At 37.5% G+C, this 27,310-nt stretch overlaps 2 protein-coding genes across 3 annotated transcripts in view; one reads left to right on the top strand and one right to left on the bottom strand.

Moving 5' to 3' along the window:
* Window positions 1-678: 678 nt before the first annotated feature.
* Fer2LCH (ferritin 2 light chain) lies at window positions 679-26,313 on the bottom strand. Of its 2 annotated transcripts, none has more exons than XM_083142596.1 (6): window positions 26,177-26,313; window positions 22,570-22,676; window positions 20,218-20,339; window positions 17,304-17,468; window positions 16,265-16,405; window positions 679-1,488 (listed from the first exon to the last, which is right to left on the bottom strand). In XM_083142596.1, exons 2-6 carry the CDS (start codon window positions 22,667-22,669, stop codon window positions 1,333-1,335), a joined length of 684 nt encoding a protein of 227 aa, XP_082998722.1. In that variant the 5' UTR covers window positions 22,670-22,676; window positions 26,177-26,313; the 3' UTR covers window positions 679-1,332. The 2 variants fall into 2 exon arrangements, with proteins under 2 accessions (XP_082998722.1, XP_082998721.1); XM_083142595.1 differs by having other exon boundaries at window positions 26,134-26,292.
* Window positions 26,314-26,387: 74 nt separating this feature from the next.
* Window positions 26,388-27,310, top strand: part of Fer1HCH (ferritin 1 heavy chain) — a 28,553-nt gene continuing 27,630 nt past the window's right edge. Inside the window, exon 1 of the mRNA XM_083142597.1 lies at window positions 26,388-26,814. Within this exon, the coding sequence (XP_082998723.1) occupies window positions 26,739-26,814 (76 nt within the window). The 5' untranslated portion in view covers window positions 26,388-26,738. The remainder of the gene's footprint in view (window positions 26,815-27,310) is intronic.

Genomic DNA, 27,310 nt, shown 5'->3' with positions numbered 1-27,310 from the left:
GGTAAACAGACTGAAAATTTTTCTCCTGTTATGAGAGTTCACAATATTCAAAATAGCCTCAGTGTGTTGAGCGGTTTCAATTAGCATCAGCACCAGAAATGCAGCATAAAACGGACAAAAAATACAGAATATTCACAAAACAGTCAAATGAAAACTTTCTTTTTTTGTTTTTTGATCTAGTAATTTATATAGGAAGGATTGAACAAGATTGCTTAAACCATAGGCCCATTATTAATCTACAATATATATGTATAGTGAGTTTGTGACTATACATAAAGATGATTAAAACTTTGTGATGCACGTGCAGTCACTCCGAAGGTCTTTCTACCTATCTGCCTGTGAACCGAGGCCATTGTCGAACTTCCTCCCCCAAACGTAAACTTGATGTGTGGTAATCGTGCATAGGTATACTGAATTTTCATTTGCCAGAAAATTTGTGAAGTTTCAGGTTTTCAAAGGGCAAGAAACCTCTTCTCTTCACTGGTGCAAGTGTGTGGAGGAGGCACCATCTTTAAAATGACAAAAATTGCACTTTGACGCTCACCTGACCAGTGTTGCAGCCTTGTGGTAGTTTTGTTATCAGTAACATGTAATTATGAGTTGCATAAAGCCCGTCAATTTTTGTCGGACTTATGGTTTCCCTCGTATAAATTTAGGTTCATCACAAAAAACACATGAGAGTTTGTAATATATATTTATTGGCTTTGAAATCAGTTCAAGAGTATGTAGAAATTTTCTGTTTCGTTACACCACTAATAATCTGACTAAAAAAGTTTGTTCTTGAAATAATCCTGCTTTGTCATGTAAAATGATTCCACTGTTCCCAAGAACCTGTTGCAATATTGGTGTTTCAGCTGTTCTTTAGCTATGGTTTACACACTTTCTCGGCTCTTAAAGTTAATAATGGCACAAACATTTTAGGGAAAATATAAATCTTAATATGTGCTTTACAAATTACTTAAAAAGTATGATTTGACAAATTTTATAAAGTTGTAACTATCTCCAATAAAAAAAAAGTGGCAAGATCAAATCACAGTTGGAAACTTTGATCAAGAAACAGCAGATTCATTTTACACATTAGAAATGTAACACTTAAAAAAAAAATCATTTACAAATCACACGACTCTTGCTCGCACCCACCTTTGTTTATACATTGGATTAAAATATATACAAACACACATTCATGTATACACACCCTCAAATCAGAGTCTACGAGCAACACCAAAGGAAAAAAATATTGATTTGCGAATAGAAAAACATATTCTGAAACTAAACACTAATAAGGCAAATCCATACACAAGTATCAGTGTCTTGAGAGAAAAACAAATGGAATTACTTTGATTGCAAGTATTCGTCGAACAGGTAAACGGCTAAGCTGGCCTGTCCACCGTTAACCAACAGCTTCTTCATGTCATTTGTGTAGCCAGCCAACTCCCTGATCCTATCAGCATGCTTGTGCATGAAATTGTTCTCCAAGTACGAAGCGACCTGCAAGTACAAATCAAATGTTATTTGTATTGTGTAAGGTCCTTTAGCATTACACTGAAGTAGTGTGTGGAAGGAACACCATTTTGCTAGATTCCAAATACAGTAAAACCTTGTTAAATCTGACCCCAATAAGCTGGACAGGCAAAAGGCCTAAAAAAAAAAGCAGAATGCAAGGTTTTAAACGTGGCTAGAAGTCCACAAGAGAACTTCCCAAACCAAACGCGGTCAACCACTGATGAAATTCTGTTTCCCTGCAGACTGTCATGGACTCAACAAATGGACGACGTGATCGCCAACTGTCACGAACGCAATGGCAGTGCCAATTGCCAAGGACGACGTGACTTCCGGTCGGACGTAAGTTTATATACAAATGTACTGTGGACAAATGAGGCACAGGCGAAGAAAAACGTACAACCACTGATCGGTCGCACGGCAGCTGCTAAACTGGACGCGACGAACGTCTCGACGCTACTGTCAACTCAACCTCTTTCACAGCGAGCGCGGCTCTGCTCGTCTTACCTACCTGCGAGACTTACTATGGCCGTTACGCGCCCTTATTCACGCATGAGGGTTGACCTTAGCTTAATGTAAGACGCAATTCATCTGCGTAACATATAACTATAACTGTGTGTTATTTCACTCTCCACTATAGATAACCTTTCAGTAACACACAGACAGAGAGCTGCAAGTTATGGTAATCCTAGCCTGCCTCAATCTTCCAAATACCTTATGTTCTAATTTCACCTCGGCTAAAACTCAGACTGCTAAATGGGATACTCTGACCCCTCTCAGGTACGGGCTTGGTGAATAAAGCATTGAGAACTTAAGGGTGTTGTTGGTGAATCATGAAATAAATGAACGACTATTCTCAAATTTTAAGATTGGCAACTGCATCTTCTGGGAGGTTACTTTGACCTTTCTTTTCATTCATTTTTATCCAGGAGATGGTTTATTTCCAATACATACGAAAGCTTACATTACACTCAAGTTACAATTTACAGTCCATGAATATCCTTAAATTTAAAATAAATACAGAATCCCCTGTTCGTTAATATTAGATTCGATGAATCCAGAATTCTAATTTGCTGCATGTCTCCACGGGAAAAATCCAAATATGTATATGTGCAGGGAATAGTTACGTGTGTATGTGCGTCGCTAGGAGGAAGCCGTACCAGGGAAGAGAACCCTGTCGTTTTTGCAACCGTAGACGAAGCTTACGGCCTACCATTCAGTAGCAGACAAAAACTTTCGTACGTGCCCCTTCCTACAGTATTGCGACCAAAATGTGTCACGAGTGTCGATGTTAATACGGGCAGGATTTTTAAACAGAATAGAATCTACGGGCTCCACTGAGTACTTGGGATCGAGAAACGTTAATAGGCAGAGCTTGCAACAAGATACACTCCAATGATGACATTTCCATTGAAAAACGAGACACATTGCATTACATGTCTAGTTTTACTTCCTTGCCCAAATAAGTCTACGTTGAATAAATTTTGAAGAAGGCCAAAATAAAGTTCGGAGATCTGAAATTCTATCATTTTTCCGTAAGAATGAGAATATATGGGTCAACAGTGACAAATACATGTCCAATAGGCAGGCGTCATTAACCTCAAAGGATTTCGGCCTATCCTAACCTGTCGTCCCATAACATTATAAATTTCGAAGTATAAATTGTGCTTGGCGAAATACAGGTATATTTATTCCCAAGTGTCATTAGATGTTTATATCGTAGAGCCGACGCTGATGGAATGCGTGCAAACTAAGCTCCGCATTTACTTATATACCCTTCAAATCGATGCTCACTTGTTAAGCATTACGTAATTTGCACAGCGCGACTTGCGACATTTCCAAAAACTAAATACTCATCAATGTCTATATTCACAATCTCAATATCAAAGTTTAACTAATTTCCACGTTGCAGCAAAACCAGATAAAATTGTATAAGGGGAACGATTCTCCTCTGATAATAAAGACTAAACTCGAATTATTCCTCGTTGCAACTTGAACCTTATTGAATACATTAAACTTAAAAGAACAGATTCGATCTTCCCATTGTTGCTAAACGAAATCTATGTCAATCTAAATCATAAACATTTTCTACCGTGAAAGAACACAGATTTACATATCCAATATTAAAGATTCGGTCAGAAAATTAACATATAGATTATTACATTAGGCTGCGTTTACACTTTTGTTACAATAAAGGAAATATTAGTGGATTATATAAGTCTAGTAATAATCTTTCTATTTATCAAAAATTATGAAATATAAATGATTACAAATACGGAATATTAACAATCAAGTAATAAGAACCAACTAATATAAAATAACCAAGAATAATTAACGGCACATGGATATGAGCCGTGAGGTTCATATCAAGACTTTGTACTGTATTTAGGCCTATGCCCTTTAAATACACCATAATAAACGTGTTTTGTTGCTATAAAGGGAGCTTTAATGCACTTTCTACTGTTATTTTAGGTTATTTCAGATAATCCAGACTTATGTTAAACCTGTCAACTGATCCCCCTCCATTAGTCAGGATTAACGAAGTTTTACTGTAGTTTCCATGGGCGATGCTAGATTGCGTACGGAATTGAGAGCTTCTTCACTCAAACAGGCAAAATGAGCAGTATACGCTCAAAGCCAAGTACTGCCAGGATGGATATTATACATCCCAAAATAGTGTTTACACTCTTTGAAAGTTAATAATAGTTTCTGTTATTAGCATTCCCATTAACTTTTTGCATGTTCATTGGCAGCAATACTTTGCAAGAAATCAAGAAACACGAAGGGAAGCACAGGTAGTGTTAATCGCATGTTTCATGTCGTCCAGTGACCATGGCTTTGTGTGATACATCATTCTACAGTTTCCCAGAGGTAGTAATCTTAACTGTGTTAAATTTGGTGATCTGGATGTTATTTCACACTTTGCATTGGTCACCTCTGCCACTTTGGGTACACAAATACTTACACACGCTCTCACCCAGTCTCAATGTATATATTGCAGCTTCAAATACAAAAAGTCGTCAGGTTATCTTTAACAGTTTCTCTGTTATTAACATTCAAAGAGTGTAAACATTATTTTGGGACACTTGTGTGTCTACAATTATTGTCACATTAAAATCTATATTTTACAGTATACATGAGCGTGAGAGACTCAAACTAGTACTCGATGCAGTACTCCAGAATGAAGTTTAATGTTTCATTATTTCTTTAAATATGTATTGTCACAGACAACATTATTTAAAGAGAAGATTCATTAGTTAACTAATTTGGCTCCCAATTGAAAACTGAATCATAGCAAAGTTGAATTTATTGCTTGCTGAGCACCATGTGAAAAAAAAAAGTTGTCAAGAAGATATCCCAGTACTCTGTGCACCTGTAAAGCAGGGCAATATAGAGATGTGTCTCATACAAGACAGCTGGTGACCACGTTTCCGGTTGTTTTAATCCTATGACGTATCCTGTTACCCAATTTTTTTATTCTGATTTTATCCTTTTAACATGATTTCTTTGGACTAGCCTGAGGAAGGATTTGGGAGCCGATCCAAAACATCAGACTTTGGAAAGAACCTGTTAAACCACATACAAGTACTGCCTTTGCAAGCTGTGGTTATGTGAATCTGAGAAATTACTAGTTTCATAGTGTCTAATGAGTGAACTAGGGTGAGTAAATGAAGTTAGCTTTTATTATAATTTTTACTTATTTTCCACAGCTTCACAAGACTCAGAATAGTGTTGACTTGTAGGTAAAATATTAGAAGGTGTACTTGAAACGAAACATTACGGAGACAGGATGTTCTCGTCGGTTTGGAATGCAGACCTTACAAATTCCATTACTTGCCTCGTCCGTGGAAAGGTACCAGCCTGACAGACGGATATGAATTGACAGGTATTGGAATTTGTATAGCGAAGCAACCGAACCGATCTGAGAAGATCGGAAGGGAATTTCGTAATCAGTATTGGATTTGGTTTTGGTGTGTGTACATCGAGGAAGACAGGGCAGGTATGTACCTGGAGGACGGAGGCATCTCTCCGAACATAGAATGGTCTGAGCCTTGTTACTGAACCCCTCGCTAGTACCTTTTCTTACTTACACCCCGGTAATAAAATAATGAAATAAGGGAAGGAGGAAACATGGTAGAGGTACGGGCCTCTTTTTTGTAACTTTTAGTTGTAGGTGCGAGTTCCTTATAGGAAATATGTGCTTCAAAATGCGGGTTAGGAATGCTAAGGAAAAATGAACACGAATTCGACTTATCTTTAACGAGGATTCAACAGCTGGCGGAACAAACGGTTCCGATTTCACCGTCTCGTCCAGTCACCAGGGCAAGGTCGCAATACATACAGCAATTTTCCACTAACACTGCACATTCCAAGGACTGTGTTGCCATTATTCCTTCCACCGTTGTCAAGAATACTGAAGTCATGGCATTGAACATACCAAATTTTATTCAACTGGAAAAGTTTTCAGGGGCAAAACCCTTAGAAGTTGATCAATTTTTCACAACTTTTGAAAATATGGCGGATGCATTAACTTGGACCCCTGCAAAAAGAAAAGATTTCTTGCCTTTATTCTTCACTGGAATCGCTTTAGATTTAATAACGGGAATAAAATCTCAACCAGATTATGCAAATAAGGAGTATCAAACGCTCAAAACAGAAATTACCAACACTTTTAGGGACATTGGTCAACCTCTCCTGGTTGAAGATTTCTTAAAGGAACAAGTCCAACAAATTCAGGAAACCCCGCAAGCTTACATCTTGCGTAAGCATGCTTTGATTCAGAAATATCTTCCCCAAGAATCCGTGGATCAGGTAATTTATTACATTGTGAGGGGACTGCGTACGCAGTACCTTCAAGTAGCTTCCGACAAGAATTTTAATTCGGTGAATGAACTTCTACGGTTCATCAACAACTTGCAAATAAAACAAACCCTTTTGGAAGAGCAAGCGTACAGAGAAGCTAGGGAATTAGCGGCGCTTAAATACACCCAAGGTCTAGTTGCATCAACAAATCAAATAGGATTGCAAAACATAGTAACCCAACCTCCCATAAAAGAACCTCAAACTAGCTCAAATAATCAACAGGAAATAAACAGTCAACTGCAAACAGAAAAAAAACTTTGTAACACAAGATCAATTAAAAGATTTGGAAATTAAAATGAATGAACTCCAAATTAATCATTTTCAGAATAGTGCACAAACGTTCAGAAATAGATCACAGCCTACTAGAACTAATAATAGATTTCCTGCACGCCAAAGATATAACGGTAGGAATAGTTCACATTCCCAAAGAAGTAACAATTTTTATAGATCAAATAATTCAAACAATGGTTACCAACGTGGGAACAGGGGACGTTCAAATTACCGTAGAGGAGGTTATAGGCCATTCCAGAGACAACACCCTCAACAAGCTCAGAGATGGCAACCCTGTCAAAACTGTTGCCCTCAACGTGAACAAAATGCAGCCCAGCAATATAATCAACAAGTATATTACAATCAGACAGGTTCATCGGAACAACAATCACCTAATGCCTCTTTAAACTATTGAAACCCTATGAACGTGGGAACGGTCGTCAGGGGAAAAGTTCACATAGAGTTCCCATAATTAAACAGAATAATCTTAGTTTTCTAGAAGCAACAGTAAATAGGAAACCTTGTAAAGTACTTGTAGACATAGGTGCAAATTGTAGTATAATAAATGACAACTTGGTTCCAACAAATGCAAAAAGAATAAACATAAATTCAACCATAGCAGGAATAAGTGGAAATTCCATAACTGTCAGACAAATTGCCTTCATACGATTCCGAATCTGTGGGAAATTTTACTGTCACCCGTTCAGAATAGCTAATACAAAATTCCAGTACGCAATTTTGGGCACAGATTTTTTAAATCTACATAAAGCAAACATATCGTTAGGAGATAATACGATCTCATTGCAGAGATTAGGGTATTCACCAAAATGGCAATTTTCCAGTGACGAAAGCAAAGTACACACCATTCCTGATCAAATATTTCAAATGTTAGATTTAAATCAAAGTTCAACAATTGTAGCACAACATAAAATAACATTAAAACCGAAATCCTCAACTTATGTAAAACTACGGCTAGAAAACATCCAGATTGGTACTAAATATAACACATTTGAACCGAATAAAGAATTGTTGGACTCATTAGATATTTTAGCACCTTATGCATTAGTTAATGAAGAAGAACCCCACATTTTGCTAACGAACACAAAAAATCATCCGTTAGTAATACAGAAAAACACTCCAATTGGTTCAGCAGGAAGTAACCAAATAATTTCTGAAATTTATGACACGAACGTCAATGCGAATGCAAATAGTGGTCATAAAGTACATCATTCATTCGAGCAAGGTGATGAAAATTTAGACCAAGAAACCTTAAAACGACTCACTAAACATAGGAAATTTTATGACGTTAAACAAATTGATATAAATCCAGAACTAACAGAAGACCAAAAGCTCAAAATTCAAAATTTAGTTTACAATTATGCGGGTATCATGTATTGGAATCCTGAGTGCTTTTCTAAAACAAACGCAATGGAAGCACACATAGATGTTGCTGAATGTGTTCCTCCATTTGCTAGGCAAATTCCCATACCCATAAATTTAAGGAAAAAAATGAAAAAAGAAATAACAAGACTTCAAGAACAACAGATCATTGAACCTTGTGAAAACTCACCATTTCGTCATCACATATTCTTAGTTAAGAAACCAAATGGAACCTACAGACTAGTTTCAGACTTTTCAGAAATTAATAAAGTAATATACAATGTTTCATATCCCACTCCAGATTGCAATGACATTTTAGCACGTCTTGCGGGCAAATTTTTTTACACTACATTGGACATGGCTCAAGCTTATTTTCAAATTCCAATATCAGAAGAATCACGTCCAGTTATGAGCTTCGCAATTCCAGGTTGTGGTTCATTCCGTTATAAATGCTTACCTATGGGCATGAAGACATCCAGTAGTTTTATGAATAGACTAATGGACATTGTATTTAGTGGTCTTCCAGACAATCAAGTAGCCACCTATTTAGATGATTTGTGCATAGCAACTTCCACTTTTGAAGAGAATTTCTCCCTAATTCAACAAATATTTGATAGGATTAGGAAAGCAAACATGACGGTTGGAATAAAGAAATGTAAGTTCGCATTTTCAGAAACAATAGTTTTGGGACATCTTCTTTCTGCGAAAGGGATGAAAATTTCCGACAAAATCATTAATTCAATCAAGAATTTTCCAACACCTAACAATAAGAAACACGTGAAGAGCTTCTTAGCACTTTGTTCTTACATTAGAAAATGTGTGTCCGGATTCTCATTTTTAGCAGATAACATATATAAACTTTTGAAAAAGAACGTTCCGTTCACGTGGACAGAGCAGCACCAGAAAGAGTTCGATGAACTAAAGGATAAAATTCTGAGTTCTCCCGTTCTCAAACCGTATTCTCAAAACAAGAAGACCTACCTCATCACCGATGCGTCTACAGTTGGCCTCGCAGCCAGTATTTGGCAAGATTCGGAAGACGGAAGCTCACGCCACCCAGTTGCCTTCGCGAGCCGCAGATTAACCGACACAGAGAAGAAATCAATATTTGAACTAGAATTTCTCGCAGTGGTCTATGGAGTAAAAGCGTATAGATATTATTTGCTAAACAGCCATTTTACTTTAATAACTGATAATCACTCCATATCATATTTACGACAAGCATCAAATTTGACAGGTCCATTGGCACGAAGAGCTCTGGAACTACAGCAGTTTTCCTTCGATGTGAAACATGTCAAGTCATCAGAAAATGCCCTTGTAGACACTTTAAGACGCTATCCAGCAGAGGAAGCTCCTGCCGACAGTGAAGACAACCCTGAACTAATTTTCCACATAGAGGACGAAAACTTCAGCATTCGACAACATCAAGAAGAAGATCCATTATTCGGCCCCATCATTAAAGTCATCAACAACGATCCGATGCAAGATCCAGGAGTAGTAAGAGCAGCACAGTATTACGTCATCAAAGACAACAAACTGTACAGACGTCATCGATACAACAAGACAGAGGAACTTCTCTTGTGCATCCCACACAAATTAAAAGATGAAATTTTCGAGAAGATTCATTGCAGTGAATACAATGCAGCTCACGCTTCACCATCTTCCACGTATGAAAATTTCAGGAAAAGATTTTACTTCCCAGGATTAAAACGATGGGTGTACATGAAATCAAAAAGTTGCCTCGAATGCCAGATGTCGAAGAGAGATTTCGGACCAAAGAAGCTCACCCTTCAGACGTTCGAACCGATCGCCACCCCAGCCAGGAAGTGGGTCATCGACACGTGCGGTCCACTGCAGGCCACAGCCAACCACGGACATCGCTACGTTCTCATCTGCGTAGATCAAGCTACCAGGTACATGGTAACGACATCTATACCTTCAGTTGACGCCGAAACGATCGCCAATGCATTAATGGAACAGATCATTTTGCGATTTGGTGTGCCAGACAACATCATGCTTAATCGTGCACCAGCGCACTGTTCAAACATCATGGAACAATTGAGTCAATTATTGAACGTCGGACTCAGATTCGCAAACACAGATTTCCACGAAACAGTTGGACTCGCCGAAAGACATATTCAGAAATTAAAGCAAAGGCTGAGACCGTATGTACTGAAAAAATGTGCACAGTGGTATCTGTATCTCTCGGCCATAACGTTTGCGATAAATTCAGAAGTACACACAGGAACAAGATATTCTCCACATTACCTTATGTACGGTTACGAACCAAAGAATGCGATGGATTCATTGCTAGGAATAGATCCAAATTCGTTGCAGCACTCGAACAAGGAACGCCTAGACATATTGCAAGCGACGCGTGAACAAGCACAGGAAAATCTCCAGAAGAAATTCAAAACACAGAAAAAGTCCTCAGACCAACTCACACGGCATGTTGCATTTCAACCTGGACAAAAAGTGCTAATTTTAGACACAGTACCGAAAAGAAATGTACCTAAGCACTTCGCAAATTACTTCAAAATACATGGTTCAGTTCTGGAAATGGAAAATGCCAACAGCGTACGAATAAGCTACAAGGACGGCCGAGGAAAGGATAAAATCGACACATTTTCCATAACAAGAGTCAAACCCTTCTTCGAAGAAAAGGAGAAAATACAAGATGAAAATGATAATATGGACGAAATGTCTGTAGAACAGTCAGAAGCCGAAGAGACAGAAGTCAAAGGGACATAATTCCACAGAAAGTCAAATGGGAAAGAACGTTGTCATTCCATCATTTCATCGTCATCGTCGCGATTAGTCAAAGTGGAAGAAAAGCGACGCTACAAAACAAGCAGTTCAATCGAAGCATCAATGTTAATAAAAACCAAAATGCATTTATTTTGTTAAATCTTATCACAATATACAGGAACTGTCCTCTTCAAAAATAGAATTTCGTGATAACCACGCCAAACTGTCATTCGTTGAATAAACTGGTTTCTTTTCATGAAGATTGCAACACTCGCCTCCTCGACTTGGAAGAGAGCGATATCAACAAAACAGATACATCTCCTATTACAGCGGCCAAGGAACGAAGTAGCGTGACGTCATCCTGAAAGTGACATCAAATGAACAACAAGCAACTAGCAGAAGTGACAGCAGTTTCGCATGTAAGCAGTTTCTCCAAAACTCACATCATCTGCATTCGAAGATTACAGTGAAACACGATTATGCAAGAAACTTATATAATAGAGCCATTAGAACATTACGAGACTAACGAGCATTAGGATATTTAGTGTAAATTCTCTACAACAATATACATACGTATATTGCAGAGTATACACTCCTGTTATAATTTAAATGAAATAGTGCACAAGTTATATTTATATACAGTATGTATGAATTTACGCTCCCAATAATAATATTTCACTTATGTGAAGTTTAATGATGCTAGGGACAGGTTTTATCTTCATAGATAGCCATTTAAGTATAGTGCGCACTTGAGCGTATCTGATATCCCTTAGTACACAATTTCTGGAATTCTGGTAATTCCATATATATAACGAATTCCTCATAATAAATATGGGAGATCAGTAAATGAATTAATTTTCATAAATATTGATAATTCTTGTGTTTCATTGCAATAATAATCATAATAATAACAAAGCACTGCCCTTCGAACCTGCGTCTCATACAGCGACAGCGATATCTTTAATAATTGTAGGGACTATCTTATTTTTATTAATTACAGCATGTTTTGTTCGTAAAATTAAATCCTGTTTTTGTTGTCGTCCCCTTGCACAACAAACAACCAGTCGACAAAAACCTACCCCTCAAGCTCGCGGTATAAATGTCACAAATGAAGAACAAATAATTCCTGTAAGAATAGCACAAAATAGACATATCAGACCATCAACAGCACCACCCCCTATTCCTTCTTCTTCCAAAGCGCTGGCTAAACAATCTTGTATCGATATCCCATCACATCACTTTGACAGTATCTGTTAAGGCACATCACCACCGACTTGCACTTAGCCAATGGATTAGACACCCTGTCCAGCAGGCAGACAGTGAATTTCTAAAGCCGCCCTACAATTGGCTGAGTGCATGTCGATTGGTGTATGTCCAATTACTACATTCCTATCCTTATTTTCTCTTTCTCCTTCCTTTCAATGGCTCAGACCACCTCTAACAGGTACATACAATACCAGAGCATCGTCGAAGATCGACAGAGGAAAACTCGAGGACCAACGCCACCAAATTGTCTTCCACCTTCTACAGAATACACCTCCAGATTAAATCCAATTTCGGAGCACCCCCCCCCCCCCCCCGATTTTGATGGTCGATGGACTTGCCGTATTGGAGAATAGAAAGAAGAACAACAAGTCAAGAAGAATGTTCCCGGAGGCTACACTTTGTTTGGACAGGACAAAGAAGGAACAGCATTCATTGAATGTGTGTCTATTCCATTCAAATTGATACTGCTAAGACAGGACAATGCATCCAAGACGAACCTTCGGTCCCAGTTGCGGAAGTTGGAAAAGAAGTGTAAGACGTTTCTCACCTAGGACAACATGTGATTCTCCCACTGTGATCTGATTCCCAGCTTACAACACCTTAGTATAGCAGGCAAGTATTTCACGAACTTGGAAATCGTTCCCAGCAGGCCCAATTAGTAGCATTACATGTTCCAAACGCCAATTCAACTGAGCATCCCAGCTGCCCAGGATGTCATCAATCATTACAAGTTGCAACAAGATGTGAAAATGAAGACGTTCGAAGAACTGGAAACGCCAAGTTCACCACTTCAATCCCTAGTGAAGTCCCAATAGACTACATAAAGTACAGGAACTAGGTTCGTTTCAATTGTCCTACGAAGTCAGATACATTTCTATGCATGGACAAACGTGAACAGTTCAGAACACGGGCAATCGAAATGATACTGATCTGCAATCATTGCGTGAATTCTTTTAGAAGAAACTGGTACTTTCAAAATGATAAAACAAAGTGATTAAGTGAAAATAAACACAATGAGACGAAATAATGTCGTATTGAACCCTTAAGGTTTGAACACAATGTGTTTAAACAGTGAATATTATCTAAGTGATTACATAGTGTAATTATGGCATGCAGTGTAAACTATGCCTTATCAAAAGTGAATATTTTTTCATTCAGATTTGTAAATAATTATAAACTTTGGTTCCAGGATAGTGTATAGTGCATCATGATTTCAGTTTTCATTGTCGATGCCAAGAACACCAGTGATAACGTAATATTAAAATAATCAATTTAAGGGACAAAAACATCGTAAAACAAACAAAAAAAAAAAAAACTATTGTGCTGGTAATGGTTATGGTTATGTATTATAATGAACTATACTAATTTCATATTCATATGTTTAGTTAATCAACTTACTGCTTTTTGGTTCTTAATGGGTATTTAGTTGTTTATGCATTATTTATGCATAACAATAAGTATTATGGATTGGTACTGGTACAAGTTTTCTGCTTACCAGGTTTGATAGTTTCTTCATGTACTAGTATATCGTTTCAAAGGAATTTCTAACATGTATGAACCAATAAATGATACACTCAGACAAGCGACCATCGGAGATGACGCTTCTTGACAGGGAGGTATGTTGACTTGTAGGTAAAATATTAGAAGGTGTACTTGAAACGAAACATTACGGAGACAGGATGTTCTCGTCGGTTTGGAATGCAGACCTTACAAATTCCATTACTTGCCTCATCCGTGGAAAGGTACCAGCCTGACAGACGGATATGAATCGACAGGTATTGGAATTTGTATAGCGAAGCAACCGAACCGATCTGAGAAGATCGGAAGGGAATTTCGTAATCAGTATTGGATTTAGTTTTGGTGCGTGTACATCGAGGAAGACAGGGCAGGTATGTACCTGGAGGACGGAGGCGTCTCTCCGAACATAGAATGGTCTGAGCCTTGTTACTGAACCTCTCGCTAGTACCTTTTCTTACTTACACCCCGGTAATAAAATAATGAAATAAGGGAAGGAGGAAACAATAGTGTCCCTTTCTAACTACGATGGGACCAAGATATCTTCCAGTGGCATAACCTCAAAATTTGATATGGTTTTTCGCACATATTAAACACCTCACCTACCTATATGAATTAGAAATGCCACTGCAGGCATGCAATTAAAATAAAAACAAGCAACAACTACAAACTTTTAGACAATTTCGATGTTCTTTATACAATTTCACCTTTCACAAAAAAATGGACCTGGATTTTCAGTCATGAACCAACACTGTCTCTGCCAAGCATGGCACACAAACAGGAAGAAATAAGCAGTTTTCTCCTGCCAACAGTCTCCAATGGTGGAACTGAGCACATACGGTGCACAGTTATAAATAGCTATTTGCTTTGGCACCCTTGCCCTTCCTGAGCATAATTGGGAATAAAACCCAGTCGTCAAAAGAGAGTGATGGAGAACGAACAGTGGTGTACATAAACCAGTCTAAGATCTTTAAATAATTTACTTAAATTGATTGATTTATTTTACTTCACTTTTGTGCCACTTTTGGCAAATTTGCGAAGATGGAGATGAGTGATGATACGATGAATGGACACTTACAAACATCCATGCCCAGGCCTGGATTCGAACCTGGGATCCCGATATCTTAGTGCAATGTGCTAACCACTCCGCTATGGGGCCCGGCATAATTTACTTAAATTTGGATTTGATTGATTTGTTGTTTTAAGTCCACTTTATGCACAGTAAGGCTAATCGGGACTGGACCTACAGTTTAAAGTAGGATCCGAACCAATATGAGCCTCCACCGGGTATCTAACCCGGAACCCCTTGATTACAAGGCAACGACGCTACCACTGCGCCATCGGGGAGGTTTCAACTTTCAATGAAAAATATAAAAATGGAGAATTTTTTCACATATTCTATAACGCAATGCACCCAGGAACATGAAATGACTCATTAGGTTGAGAAAGGACCATTGTTTGAAAATAAGGCTAAAGTTTGGTCAAATAGTCTAAAGATACAACATTTTTTCAGTTTTGCCGAGGCCTTTTGGCACGAAATTTTAAATTCGTACACTTATTTGACAAAAAATGTTACAACTCTTAAGACTATTTGACCAATCTACTTCGGGTAACTTTTATTTTGCAGCTAAAACATCGGGGCATGACACCATGCAGAAATGGAAATGCTGGGCAGCGGCCCGCAAATTTCAATGAAAAAAATCACAAAAATGGGGAGTTTTTTTCACATATTCTGTAATGTAATGCACCAAGGAACATGAAATGACTCATTGGGTTGAGAAAGGACCATTCTTTGAAAATAAGGCTAAAGTTTGCCTCCCCTTCCCAAAATAGCATGGGAAGAAGGGGCAAACTCCTAATTTTTATCATTTTTTCATTGAAAGTTTGGGGCCGAGGCCCAGCAAACCCCTCTTATTGTCTTTGGCATTTTGATTGCATGCCCTGATGTTCTACCTGCAAAACAAAAGTTACCCAAACTAGATTGGTCAAATGGTCTTAAGATTTATAACAATTTTTGTCAAATAAGTGTATGAATTTAAAATTCGGGCCATCTTCCATAGTAACTTTGGAGTTGGGGGGGAGGGTCCTAGGTGGGTGGGTTTTCTTCCACATGACATTTTCAAAGTTTTATCTGAACATCTGTCAGCATTTACAACTTCACATACAAGTATGAAGGTCCTAAAAGCACATGAATTTGTTAATCAGCACGATGGTCATCGGTGGATTGGGCCTACATTGGGACCATTGGCCGATTAAAGGTTAAATTTGGACTTGTTTTAATAGTTTGCATAATATATAACTAATAATTTCCCATACGTTAATACCAAATTTATAAAAAAAAATATGTGAGAAAGTTTCTTGCCCTGTGGTAAAACAAGGAGAATACGTCACAACTGGGAACAGTAAATGAAATATACCAGGAAGATACTATTTAACTTGCAACTGAAAATACTTCTAAAGCTGAATAACTGATATCTCCCATTCACATAGTTTTATGCTAACTTACACGATCTAATAAAGGTAAAAGAAAGGAAGCTAAAGTTTCCCGTGCCATGAAGGGACAGTTAATGGATGAGGGGGGGGGGGGGTAGGACCCCATGAATTCTTGATTTCTGCCATTTTGGAGGTGATGTGATCTGTTCTTGTATCACCCACCCCAGGAATTGAACCAGTGCAGCAGACACACACCCTTCTAATACACAAACTCAAGGGTCACTCTCACCTCTGGATCGTTGTATTCTTCCCGCAGTTTGCTGACGTGAGCATGGATGTTGTGGGCCTCCTCCGCAAGCACCTTCTCTGTGTCCAAAGCTTTAGCCAGGCTTGCCAACTCGTACAGTTCATAAGTTTGTGTCTGAACCTCCTAATTTGCAAAGAGAACATACAGGAAAGTTATTAGGTAATTAAATTGGATACAATGCTCTATAAAATTTACAAGCAACAATATATAAATATTTCTAATGTAACATAATAAAACAAAAAATTATATTTCTGGCACACTTTTCTTACACAATATTAACTGCATAAAAGGCAGCAGTGAGGTGATTAAACGATTTTGTGAAAACTTTAACCTATATTTTACTTTAATCACCCGATGACTGATTCAGTTAAAATATCGTGTAGAAGACTACACAAAAATGTTCATGTACAAGGTGGTAGGAAAGTTAAAAATTGTCTAACTTGCTAATTTCCACACCAATATCCAAAGGTTGACCCCCCCCCCCCCTTTTTGAACACTCTGTATATGTTTGTTTTATTACATTAAAATGTATCGATTGCAATGTTTGAACATAGCACAGTTTTCATTATGACAAGCAACACAGAATCAACAGGGACAGTCCACGAAAAGTGGTCCTACTTCATGCAAATAAAAAAAAATGAATTCATCTGAAAATTATTATTTTTAATTGCATCAAGGTTTAGATGTTTGTGAATGCATATAATTTGCACATTTCACCCAACAAAAATTACGAGTATCTGTAGCTGATGTGCTTCACAGCTAGTTAAGTCAAAATTTGCCACATTTTTGAAGTGTCGCACATGTAACACACTTTCGTTAATGGTTTTCATGCATTCAGCTGTCATCATACTCAAGGTTTTCTTTCATTTGTTAGCAGACATCACAAAGTACTTCATAATTATAAGAAATCTGTTCATTATGAATATTTTAATCCAATCTCGTGTCTAGAACCATAAATTTTGCATGATAAGAGTGTGCATTCAGCTACCTTAAGATCATTCACACGACCATTACTACATACCTTCTGTTGTGTGCTGTTCTTGCGCGTATCAAAGTCCATATCACCACCTCTCTTAGCAATGTATTTAATTAATTCAATTGCATCATTCCATGAAGAGTCAGACAGTTCACGATACAAGTGTTCAAAGCCCTGCCTGTTCTTCTCATAGTTGCCAAAGTGTGTGGACTGTTGAAAGAAAGAATGAAAAAGCTATTACTATAAAAAGTAACCTATTAAAAACTGTTGCATACTGTACGAGGAGGTACCAAAAAAATCCCGGAATTTTATCACCTTGTTTTATTTTGACCATACATGTACATGTTGTAGGTACATTCAGGTAAGCATGTCTACTCTAGTCACCTTCAAAGTATTGCCTATGTGCTTTAATGCAATTGTCCCAACGTTTTTCCCACTGTTGAATAGTTTCGAAACTCCTCTGGCGCAATACTCTTCAAGGTTTTGTCCGTAATGTCTTTGACCTCATTGAATCGCTTCCCTTTCACATTCCTCTTCATCCGCAGGAACAAAAAAAAAGTCGCAGGGCACTAAATCGGGCAAGTATGGGGGATGGGGCACAAGCACCATGTTGTTGTTTGCCAAGAACTGTCGCACTGACATGGCCGTGTGGGCTGAGGCGTAGTCATGGTGCAGTAACCACATTCCACTTCTCCACAGGTCTGGATGCTTCCGTCCCACACTTTCATGCAATTTTCTCGAGACATTGAGGTATAATTGCTGGTACACGTGTCCCCTTGGGGAACAAATTCCCTGTGGACAATCCCATTCACATCAATGTTTTCTTCATTTCTGCCTGTCGAAGGACGGCCAGGCCTTGGCAAGTCTTCAGTTGACATGTCACCATCTTTGAACCGGGAAAAACACTTAGACTTGTGTCTTTACCAAAGCAGCTTCATTAAAAACTTGGCGAAGAATAACAACGGTCTCAACAGCTGTTTTTTCCAACAAGAAACAAAATTTAACACACGTCCGTCCTTTGCTCCTTGTGGTCTGCCATCTCAACAATTACTCAAAAATCGCCAGACTCTTGCCTCAACACTACGAACGAACCACTCAGCACATAATAATGACAACTTGCAGATTGATGCAAGATATCCCATACTAATGATGCCTAGTGGCACAAGCCGTAACTACATCGGTAATCCACGCAACATTACCATTCAGTTTTTTTTGGGTACCTCTTATATTAAGCTTTATGATGTGCCTACTAAGAATAAATTTGTTTCTTCAGACACTATTGGGCATTGTGTTACAACCAAGGTTTGCCTGTTTATATTTTAATTGATTGATTGATTTCCTTTATTATCCTTAATTTGCGAAGATGAGGATGAGTGATGATATGATGAATGAATACTCACAAATATCCATGCCAAGGCCCGGATTTGAATCCAGGACCCCTGGCATCTAGCACGATGTGGTAACCACCCCGCCACGGGGACCAGCTTATATCTTAATCAACAATGCAAAATATGCACAGTTTTACACTAGCAACAGTCTTGTTTGTTAGAGGATGTGATTGACAGAATAAGAATGATATTTTTTAAATTTTTAAGTTCACAGATTGGCTAATCAAGACTGGACTTACAGTTTAAAGTGGGATCTGAAACACTATATGTCTCCTTGATTACAAGGCAACAATGACTAATGATATTTGTAAAAGTACACAACTTTTATCATTGCAGTGAAGAAAGTTGACAAATTACAACATATATTCCAGAACTAACGTTGACCCACTCCACCCCCTCGAGAATTAAGTCTAATTTTCTTTTAATCAACAGATTTCAATGTTTTACATAATATAAAAGGGGTTCTTGCATTAGGAAAGCACAAATAACATATTTGATCCCAAAGTATCCACATTAAGTTAAAACCTGCAATTTCAGAGTACTCTCACTGCTTTTTTTTTTTTTTTTTTTTTTTTTTTTAATATAAACGGTTTGTATGCACACTAAAATAGCGAAAGAACATGATGAAAATAACTAAGTACAAAACGTAGCAATGCTAACCTAACTACTTAAAATTATAGCTACTGTGGGTGCTATAATCACTTGCACGAAGTTTTCGGGCTGTTCTGCTACACTGGGTAACAATATCATATCGGAATAACTGATTTCTTCAATTTTACAGAAGAAAGCACTCCCTGAAATGACTTTCTCTAGCATTTTGAAAGTTCGTGGAGCTATTCTCTTTCATCGTTGAATCTGTTTGACTGGGAATTCATGTGTTTTTCACAAAAAATCTCTCTCCGATGCACAATTGTTGTTGCTCTTCTTTGCTTCCTATATGTGAACTGGATGCATGTTTGATGACGTAACCTCCGGTCAGTGTTTCCAATGATGAGATTGTTTTGCAAGATGAAAAAACTAAATATACAAATTTTAACTGTTATACAATACAACCTTACCGTGAATGGTTTGTGGGGCACTTTTCAGTTAAGGTTGGAAACAATGTATACCCACTGATCCACAACACTACTGAAGCTGTTCTCGCCATATTGTGTCTTAAGGAAGCAAAAAAAGGACGAACAATAATTATTTATTATGTTATTGACATTATTTTCGTGAGGAAAGCAAACTCGCACCTTAAAGAATGTTTCGCAATGCACAATAGGCAAGTACGAATGTAAAAAGTGACGAAATAAACGAGAGAGAGGTGTTCGGCTGAGAAGATATAAGTAATCTACACTGTAAAGTAACATGCTAAGGTACTGGAAAAAGTTTTCCATTATAAATAGATTTTTGATCCTAGTGTCGCAATAACAGATTATAAACAGACATACTTTACTTCACAGTAACATTTCCACGGGCAAAAATCAACTGAAAATGTTAATGAACAACAAAATATTTTCCAGGGGGTACAAGGTTACCAAACTAATTTCTAAATTCTTCGAAATGACCATACCATGCACTACACTTACCATTAACAAATACTGAAAACTGTTTCTGATATGTTGGTTGACATAACTCTGCAACTCACCGAGGGCATTATTAAATGCACCATATTTTGCATTGCAGTTTGTAAGGTCTGGATGATCACCACCTTCATGGAAGAATGAAAGAAGAGTTAAGATCTAAGCACTATACTAAGGTTGGTTACACTTGATAATGCTGAGTCTACAATAGGGCACAGGGCAATTACGGATCTGAGGTTAATTTGGAGGTGAGGTGATCAGCACTACACTCCAGCCACCTTTATATGGGTTAGAAATATTTTCAATTTGTGAAAAACACTTTTTCCCCAGAGGCACATAAATAAACATTTTAAAATTAAATGCCTAAATCATGCATGGTTGAAGACTTCCCAAAAGTTAAATTTTACATATTTCCATGTATATTATTTTTCATTACTTTGAGTATTCTTTGTTGCCATATAAATATTTATCATTTTTATAAGCCTCCCCAGAACAATTAAGTTCCCCATCCACCGTACAATGGCAGCACATTTAGGGGGATGTGGAGATACGGTCCCCACACATTCTCGATCAACAAGGACCTTCGAAAACAGTACAATTTGCTTTAATTATCTACCCGTGGCAAGTACAAAATCAAATTTTGCAGGTTTTTTAAACACAACTCCCCACCTTTAACCACTTGCCTGATTAACCCGAGTTAACTCGGAATTTGTTTTTGCTTTACATATTATTTACCCGAGTTATCTCGTTAAAATCGAGCAACCGCAGTGCACTTTTCTGCCTACCCGGATAGACTCGTTTGAGCTTTAAAAGGTGTTAATTCCCATTTTGGCCACTAGATGGAAGGCCATCTACCGGATTCCTATGACACTACGTAGTTGTGGTCGTTCTCTGAGTGTATTGTCAAAACGTACAGAGCGTTTTTGTGTTGTGAATACATTCTGTTCATGTTTTAGTGTTTTCCATCGTGTGAAGAACAACAAGATGAGTAACGATAAGCTTAGACAACAGTATAGAGGAGGAGAAGGAAAAATGGATGTGAGTGGAAGTGATACAACAGTGGACAGTGTGTGTACTGACGGGACAGATACAGATAGTTGTGGTGGTGTACAGTCGCCTTCTAAAATATTTTCTTTGGTATATGATTTGTTGGGAAAGGGGTACTGTTTGACAATGGACAATTATTATAACTCCCCACAACTTGCAGATCTGTTCATTTCGAAAAAGCTGATGTATTTGGAACACTGAAACGCAGTAGGAGAGATGTACCACAGACTCTAAGAACAGCCAAATTGAAGAAAGGCGAAGAAGTAGGGTTGCAATGCGGCAAAGTGACAGTCATGAAATGGAAAGATAAGAAGGATGTGACATTGTTGTCAACCATCCATTCTGTTGAAATGACGACTGTAACACAAAGTCACAAAGCCAAAATTAAACCACGAGTGGTGGTCGATTACAACGACAAAATGGGTGGTGTTGATCAGCATCTTGCTTCATACGCCACACCAACAAAGCGTGGCAAAAAGTATTATAAAAAGATTTTCTTTCATCTGTTGGATCTGTCTCTTTGGAATTCAACATTAAAACGTGAAGACATTTTATTTTCCACAGTTTATATGCTATTTTGAAACATTTGTAGTACTTTCCATATATGTACGAGTTAACTCGGGTTAATAATTATGGAAGTTTTTTTAATAGTTTGGTAACCTTATTTGACCCCAAAAATAGAATTTCATTACTGTTCCTTAATTGTCGATATCGGTACATTACAAACACACAATAAAAAAAATGTGTAAAATATGGACCACTTTTGGGAAAATAAAGTGTCAGGCAAGTGGTTAAGGAAATAAATATGTTAAATAGTATTGATTAATTTAACTACTTACGTCAGTGGAACAACATTTCGGAGGTCAGACTACTGCCTCCATCATATTCGTGGATGTTTCTAGGCACAAAGCATAGTGCCACATAAAAGTAGTGTTGAATGAGGATTTGGTTAAGGGTTAAGGTTAAAAACACTTTAACGTATTTATTTCCTTTAATAGTGAGTAACACACACAAATCTACAATATGTTATCCCCAACTTTTACTGGCTGGCTAACTTCCCAGACTTTTCCAAGTCTGTGGAACTCCAAAAATATACTGCTTAATCAAAATATTAACAGCTGAAGTATGCGAGAGTAATGCCAATTACTACATACATATTAAATTACATTCATAGAAAAAACTAGAATCAATGTGACTATACTATGCAAAATAATGTTAAAAAAGGATAGAAAGGCCAGACAATATGACATTTAAAAAAAAAATAAGCATCTCCCTTAAATCAAACTTATATTGGGCAAAAACTTGACATACCTTCTGCTGCACATCCATTAACTACATCAGTGTAACAAAATTCGGTTACGTCGGCCGCAACAGCAGCGAGGATACAGCTTACTACGATATATGCCTTCATTGTAATTCTGAAAGAAAATTATAGGAAAAACATTAGCATGTGTTTCAGTGTCAAAGACTAACAACATAGAGGTAAATCAGCTCACAGCATAAACACAGATTTGCATAGTTTAACTAAAAAGGACTAACCACAGAGCTCCAATTTTACCTGCAAAAATGTACATGTCAAAGTAAATTATGAGGGTTTGTGTTCAACTTAGGTTGAAATTTGAGGTGAATGGTATTAAAAAAGTCACAGAGAACTTTGAATGCAGTCTTCAAAATCTTGTATGCAGTCTTCAAAATCTTGTGGTTGAAATCCAGACACGTAGTTTCTTTTGAGAGTGCCACTCTAAATTTCATCTAGCCCTATCATTCACCACCATGACTTGCCAAAAGTGAGGAAAAATGTAAAATATAAAAAATACAACTATGAATTTCTTGAATGGTGAATACTGATGTGATGAAAAAATATGCAGTAGTTTTCACTGATTGCATACATAACACCCCCTTCTTCAAAATATGGTAGGCCTACTGAGTGCTCTAAAAACCATTGGACAACTTTTTGAGGAAACATTTTTGCTGGCAGAATTATTCTTTAAAACTTATGCAAACGTACATTTCTGGCTTGTACTTAGGATTGTGATAGGTGCAGATCGGCCTGTGGATGCTGTATCACTAAACCTGCAAAACTTACATCATTAAAGAAAAAAAGTTTCGTGCTACAAGGACAAAATATCTAATTATTGGTAATAATGAAGAATATAGAGAATGTCTAATTACGTTAATATTTTGTATACTAACTAAATTTGGCCTTCTAATCACGAATCTGTTAAAATGTCGCGGATGCATGTAAAGATCCACGAACAATTTCCAGCAAGGTTAGGAAAGCATAGTTAAAATTTTGTTTGTAAAACAATGAATTTTTTTTTATATATCTAATTCAACATCAGCTTTTTTAACGATTCCCAGACGTGTCCGCTGCATTTTTTGAACTTGACGCCTGCTTTATGCACTAGCCTCTTCAATATTGCCCATAAATGCTCAATGGGATTTAAGTCTGGACTTTGATGCTTACTGTTATTGTCTTGTTGGAATCTGTAGATAGGCGGCATGTCTTTTTGGGCACTCTGCTTTACATTGTTCAATATGTCCAAATAGACATATGCATCCATGGTACCATCAATAAAGTGGATAATACCAACACCTTTGGACGATATACAGCCCCAAATCATTAAGGACCCACCACAGTGTTTAACTGTTGGAACTGTGTTAATGTGATCATTGTCTTTATTTGATTTTCTCCAGACACTATGTATCCCATCTGACCCGTATATATTAAACTTGGACTCGTCTGATGATATGACACTATCCCAAAATTCATGGTCCTTGTGGATGTGCTCTTTCGTGAATGAAAGTCTTCCTGCGATTCACCTTATTTACATATGGCCTCTTTCGTGGTATTCTGCCATGATATCCATGCTTCCACAAGGCACGTCGGACAGTTTGATCGGACATCATCTTTCCAGCAACATTTTCTACTAATGGTCGTAACTGAGGAACACTTAGTCGGGGGTTTTCTCACACTCCTTTTAAAATAAAGCGCTCATCACGTTTATTCAACCGCCTCTTTTTTGGTTTTCTCGGCACATTCTGTGTTGAATCTTCCTCTCTAAATTTGTTTACTATGTATTGAACTGTGGAGCGTGATTTATTGACAGTTTGTGCATTTTTTCTTAACGAATAATCTCTAAGGGCCAAATTTATAACAACATCCTTCAGATCGGAACTAAGTTCCTTCACCTTGCCCATTTCGAACATGCTGATAGATAGACGATAGGCCTACAACAATACCTACACCAGCATTCCGCCTGACGGAGAGCACGCATGCATGTTCAAACTTGTTACGAATAGAGGTGGCGCTGTATGCGAGGAAGATTGAAACTCTTGCCTGTACGAATAACAATGTTGCATGAAACAGTGTTTTTCTCTTCTCACACAAATTATATGCTCTGTTTATACACTTTGCACATACATTTTTATTGACATTTGTTGGTGAAACCTTCATTAACATTAATTTCCAGGTACATATGAAAATGATTACATTTACTAGCAGATATAACATTTTTTCCTTGGAAATTCTACGTGTACGAATAACAATGTTACATACTGTATCTACTATAAAACTTGGGAAAAAATCAGGCTAGAATGTACAATATAGAAAAAGTCTCCAATTTCGTTAATTTTCGGTATACTAACTAATTTTGGCCTCCTAATCACTAATCTGTTGTAAAAAACCGGGGGTCACGTCTGGAAATTGTACATTTTGATGAAAAATTGTTCATTAGCACCAAAAACCATCCACGGGTAGCCCCAAAAACCATCCATGGGTAGCCCCACAAACCATTGACGTTAGCCCCAAAAACCATCCACGGGTAGCCCCACGAACCATTCACACGAGGTTAGGTTAGGCCTGTTAGGTTATTGCATTAGCACTCATTTCACCCCTAAATTCATCGAATAAATAGGGATCGTACTAGAATTGAACATCATAAATCATTTTCTTGTAAAATAACGGCGTGGTTGGACACAATGACAGGATATTACATTTTTGTTCGTAAAACTACGCATGTACACCTATATATATAAAAAATTCAATCGGCTTTTTTTCAAATTTTCAGACGTGACCCCCGGTTTCTTTCAACAGATTCGTGATTAGGAGGTCAAAATTAGTTAGTATACCGAAAATTAACAAAATTGGAGACTTTCTCTATATTGTAAATTCGCTCCAAAAATCATTAAACATTCGGAACAGTTACCACCGATGCAAGCATCCTATTACATTTACCCCCCTATCAAACAATTCAATATCACGCTACACAAAAAATAGATAAAAATTGCTCAATCACTTCCATCAAAAGTTATGTTGGTAAATTTCACCTTCAGCAATGTTTCTCAATGCAGAATACGTACGTACGAATATTCAAATTAAATGAACTAGCAAATTTCAGCCGTTTATCAGATACGAGAAATTTACCATTATATTTCCAATTCAAAACCATTTGGCTTTCATTTCAACACAAGCATGCTGAATCTGGTCACACGTATTGAAGGTGTCTGTATTGGAGCCACAATGAGCAAGATACACCAAGTGATTGAAATCTAACAGGTTACTGCAAAAAATGTACTCATTTAACCAAATTTCGAAGGAGTACAGAACAAAGGTGACTAGTTGAACTGTGTGGGACTACTGTGTCTGTAATAGGGTTCCACCATCAATAGAGAAAGTTATATAATTTCCAATATAACAATCTTAAAAACATAAACAAAACTACAGAATAAATACCCATGTAGGCCTTCTTATTGTAAGCTGGCGAAGTTTACATAATTACTGTACTTGGATCTTTGCTCCAACGGGTAATTACAACTCGCACGCGTAAATGTGGACTATTTAAAATAAGTATTATGTACATTTTTGTTACTTACAGACGATCCCGTCTGAACTACGTTAACAGCACTCCTCACCTACCACGAAACACAAAACTAAAATGCACGGACAACGCCGATAATACGTAATGTCTTCACTCTACAGTGCCTAGATCTACTTTCGCTCTTCGCTCGGTTTGTCAGCTGTCTCTCTGCCTACCATTTACCTCCCCCCTTTCCCTCTAAACGGGTTATTGCGCAGTAGCTCGAAGCAAAGTGCATGCAGGAGGAGCTAAAAGTCTGGTGTTTTGTGTAGCCCTACTCGACAAGAACGGACGAGAATGAAATGAAGTTTGTGGAGAACTAATCTTGTAGTTGTCGAAGTTAGTTAACATCCTTACGTATAATCGCCTTCTGTGCCAGTGAGTGCAAAGGCGACAGACAGAACTATCGCGACGTACCATTACTTCTTATAACGCGTGAAGGATAGACCAATTTTATTAAGAGTAGTATAGTTTCTGTTTGGTATTGTAAGGAAAAAGTGATAAGAAGCGTTGAAAGTTCAAATTGTAGGTTTTTAATCAATACTAGTTACAGTCGATACAAGGAACATACCACTTCGTGATTCTCTAGAAGAAAAAGATACGGTATTAGAAGACCAAAAGATGGGAGTGCAAGGAGTTTTTGTGATTTCAGTACTTGTACTTTTCTCGGGCCATTTGACTACTGGCGAATTGCATTGTAAGTATATTTTTCGTACTTTGTTATTTACTTACATTTTAAGGATTAAATGATGTAAGATTTGATTAATCGCGAACTATGGTTTTAATAATTGGATTTATTGTGGTGAGACGCAGGTCAGTCGACTTTCTGTGCTGATAATAAAAAATGGTCTTCCATGCATTGCACAAAACCAATAATTCTTAAATTTTATCATTCAAAATAGTTTCAGTGGTGCAGATTTTCTTACATTCGGGCAGGGAGTTAACTTATTTTAGCCAGTCTTTGTGATTGAAACCATTATACAATTATAATAATTCAAATCTATTTACTGATGGCTTGACACCCTTCACACAGTCTTTCCCAGCATTGCATTTGTAGGAGGTTCTGTATAACACGTTTTGACTAAAATGACTTGAGCAATTTATAGCATTGAAATAAATATAGCATGATTCTTTAGCTACCACACTGGGAAATGCGTTACATTTATGTCGTACTTGCTTCATGATACATAGAC

Source organism: Lepisma saccharinum, chromosome 21 (genome assembly GCF_977018435.1).
Source record: "Lepisma saccharinum chromosome 21, izLepSacc3.1, whole genome shotgun sequence".
NCBI classification, from domain to species: Eukaryota; Metazoa; Arthropoda; class Insecta; order Zygentoma; family Lepismatidae; genus Lepisma; species Lepisma saccharinum.
This window is presented reverse-complemented; position numbering and strand designations above follow the sequence as displayed.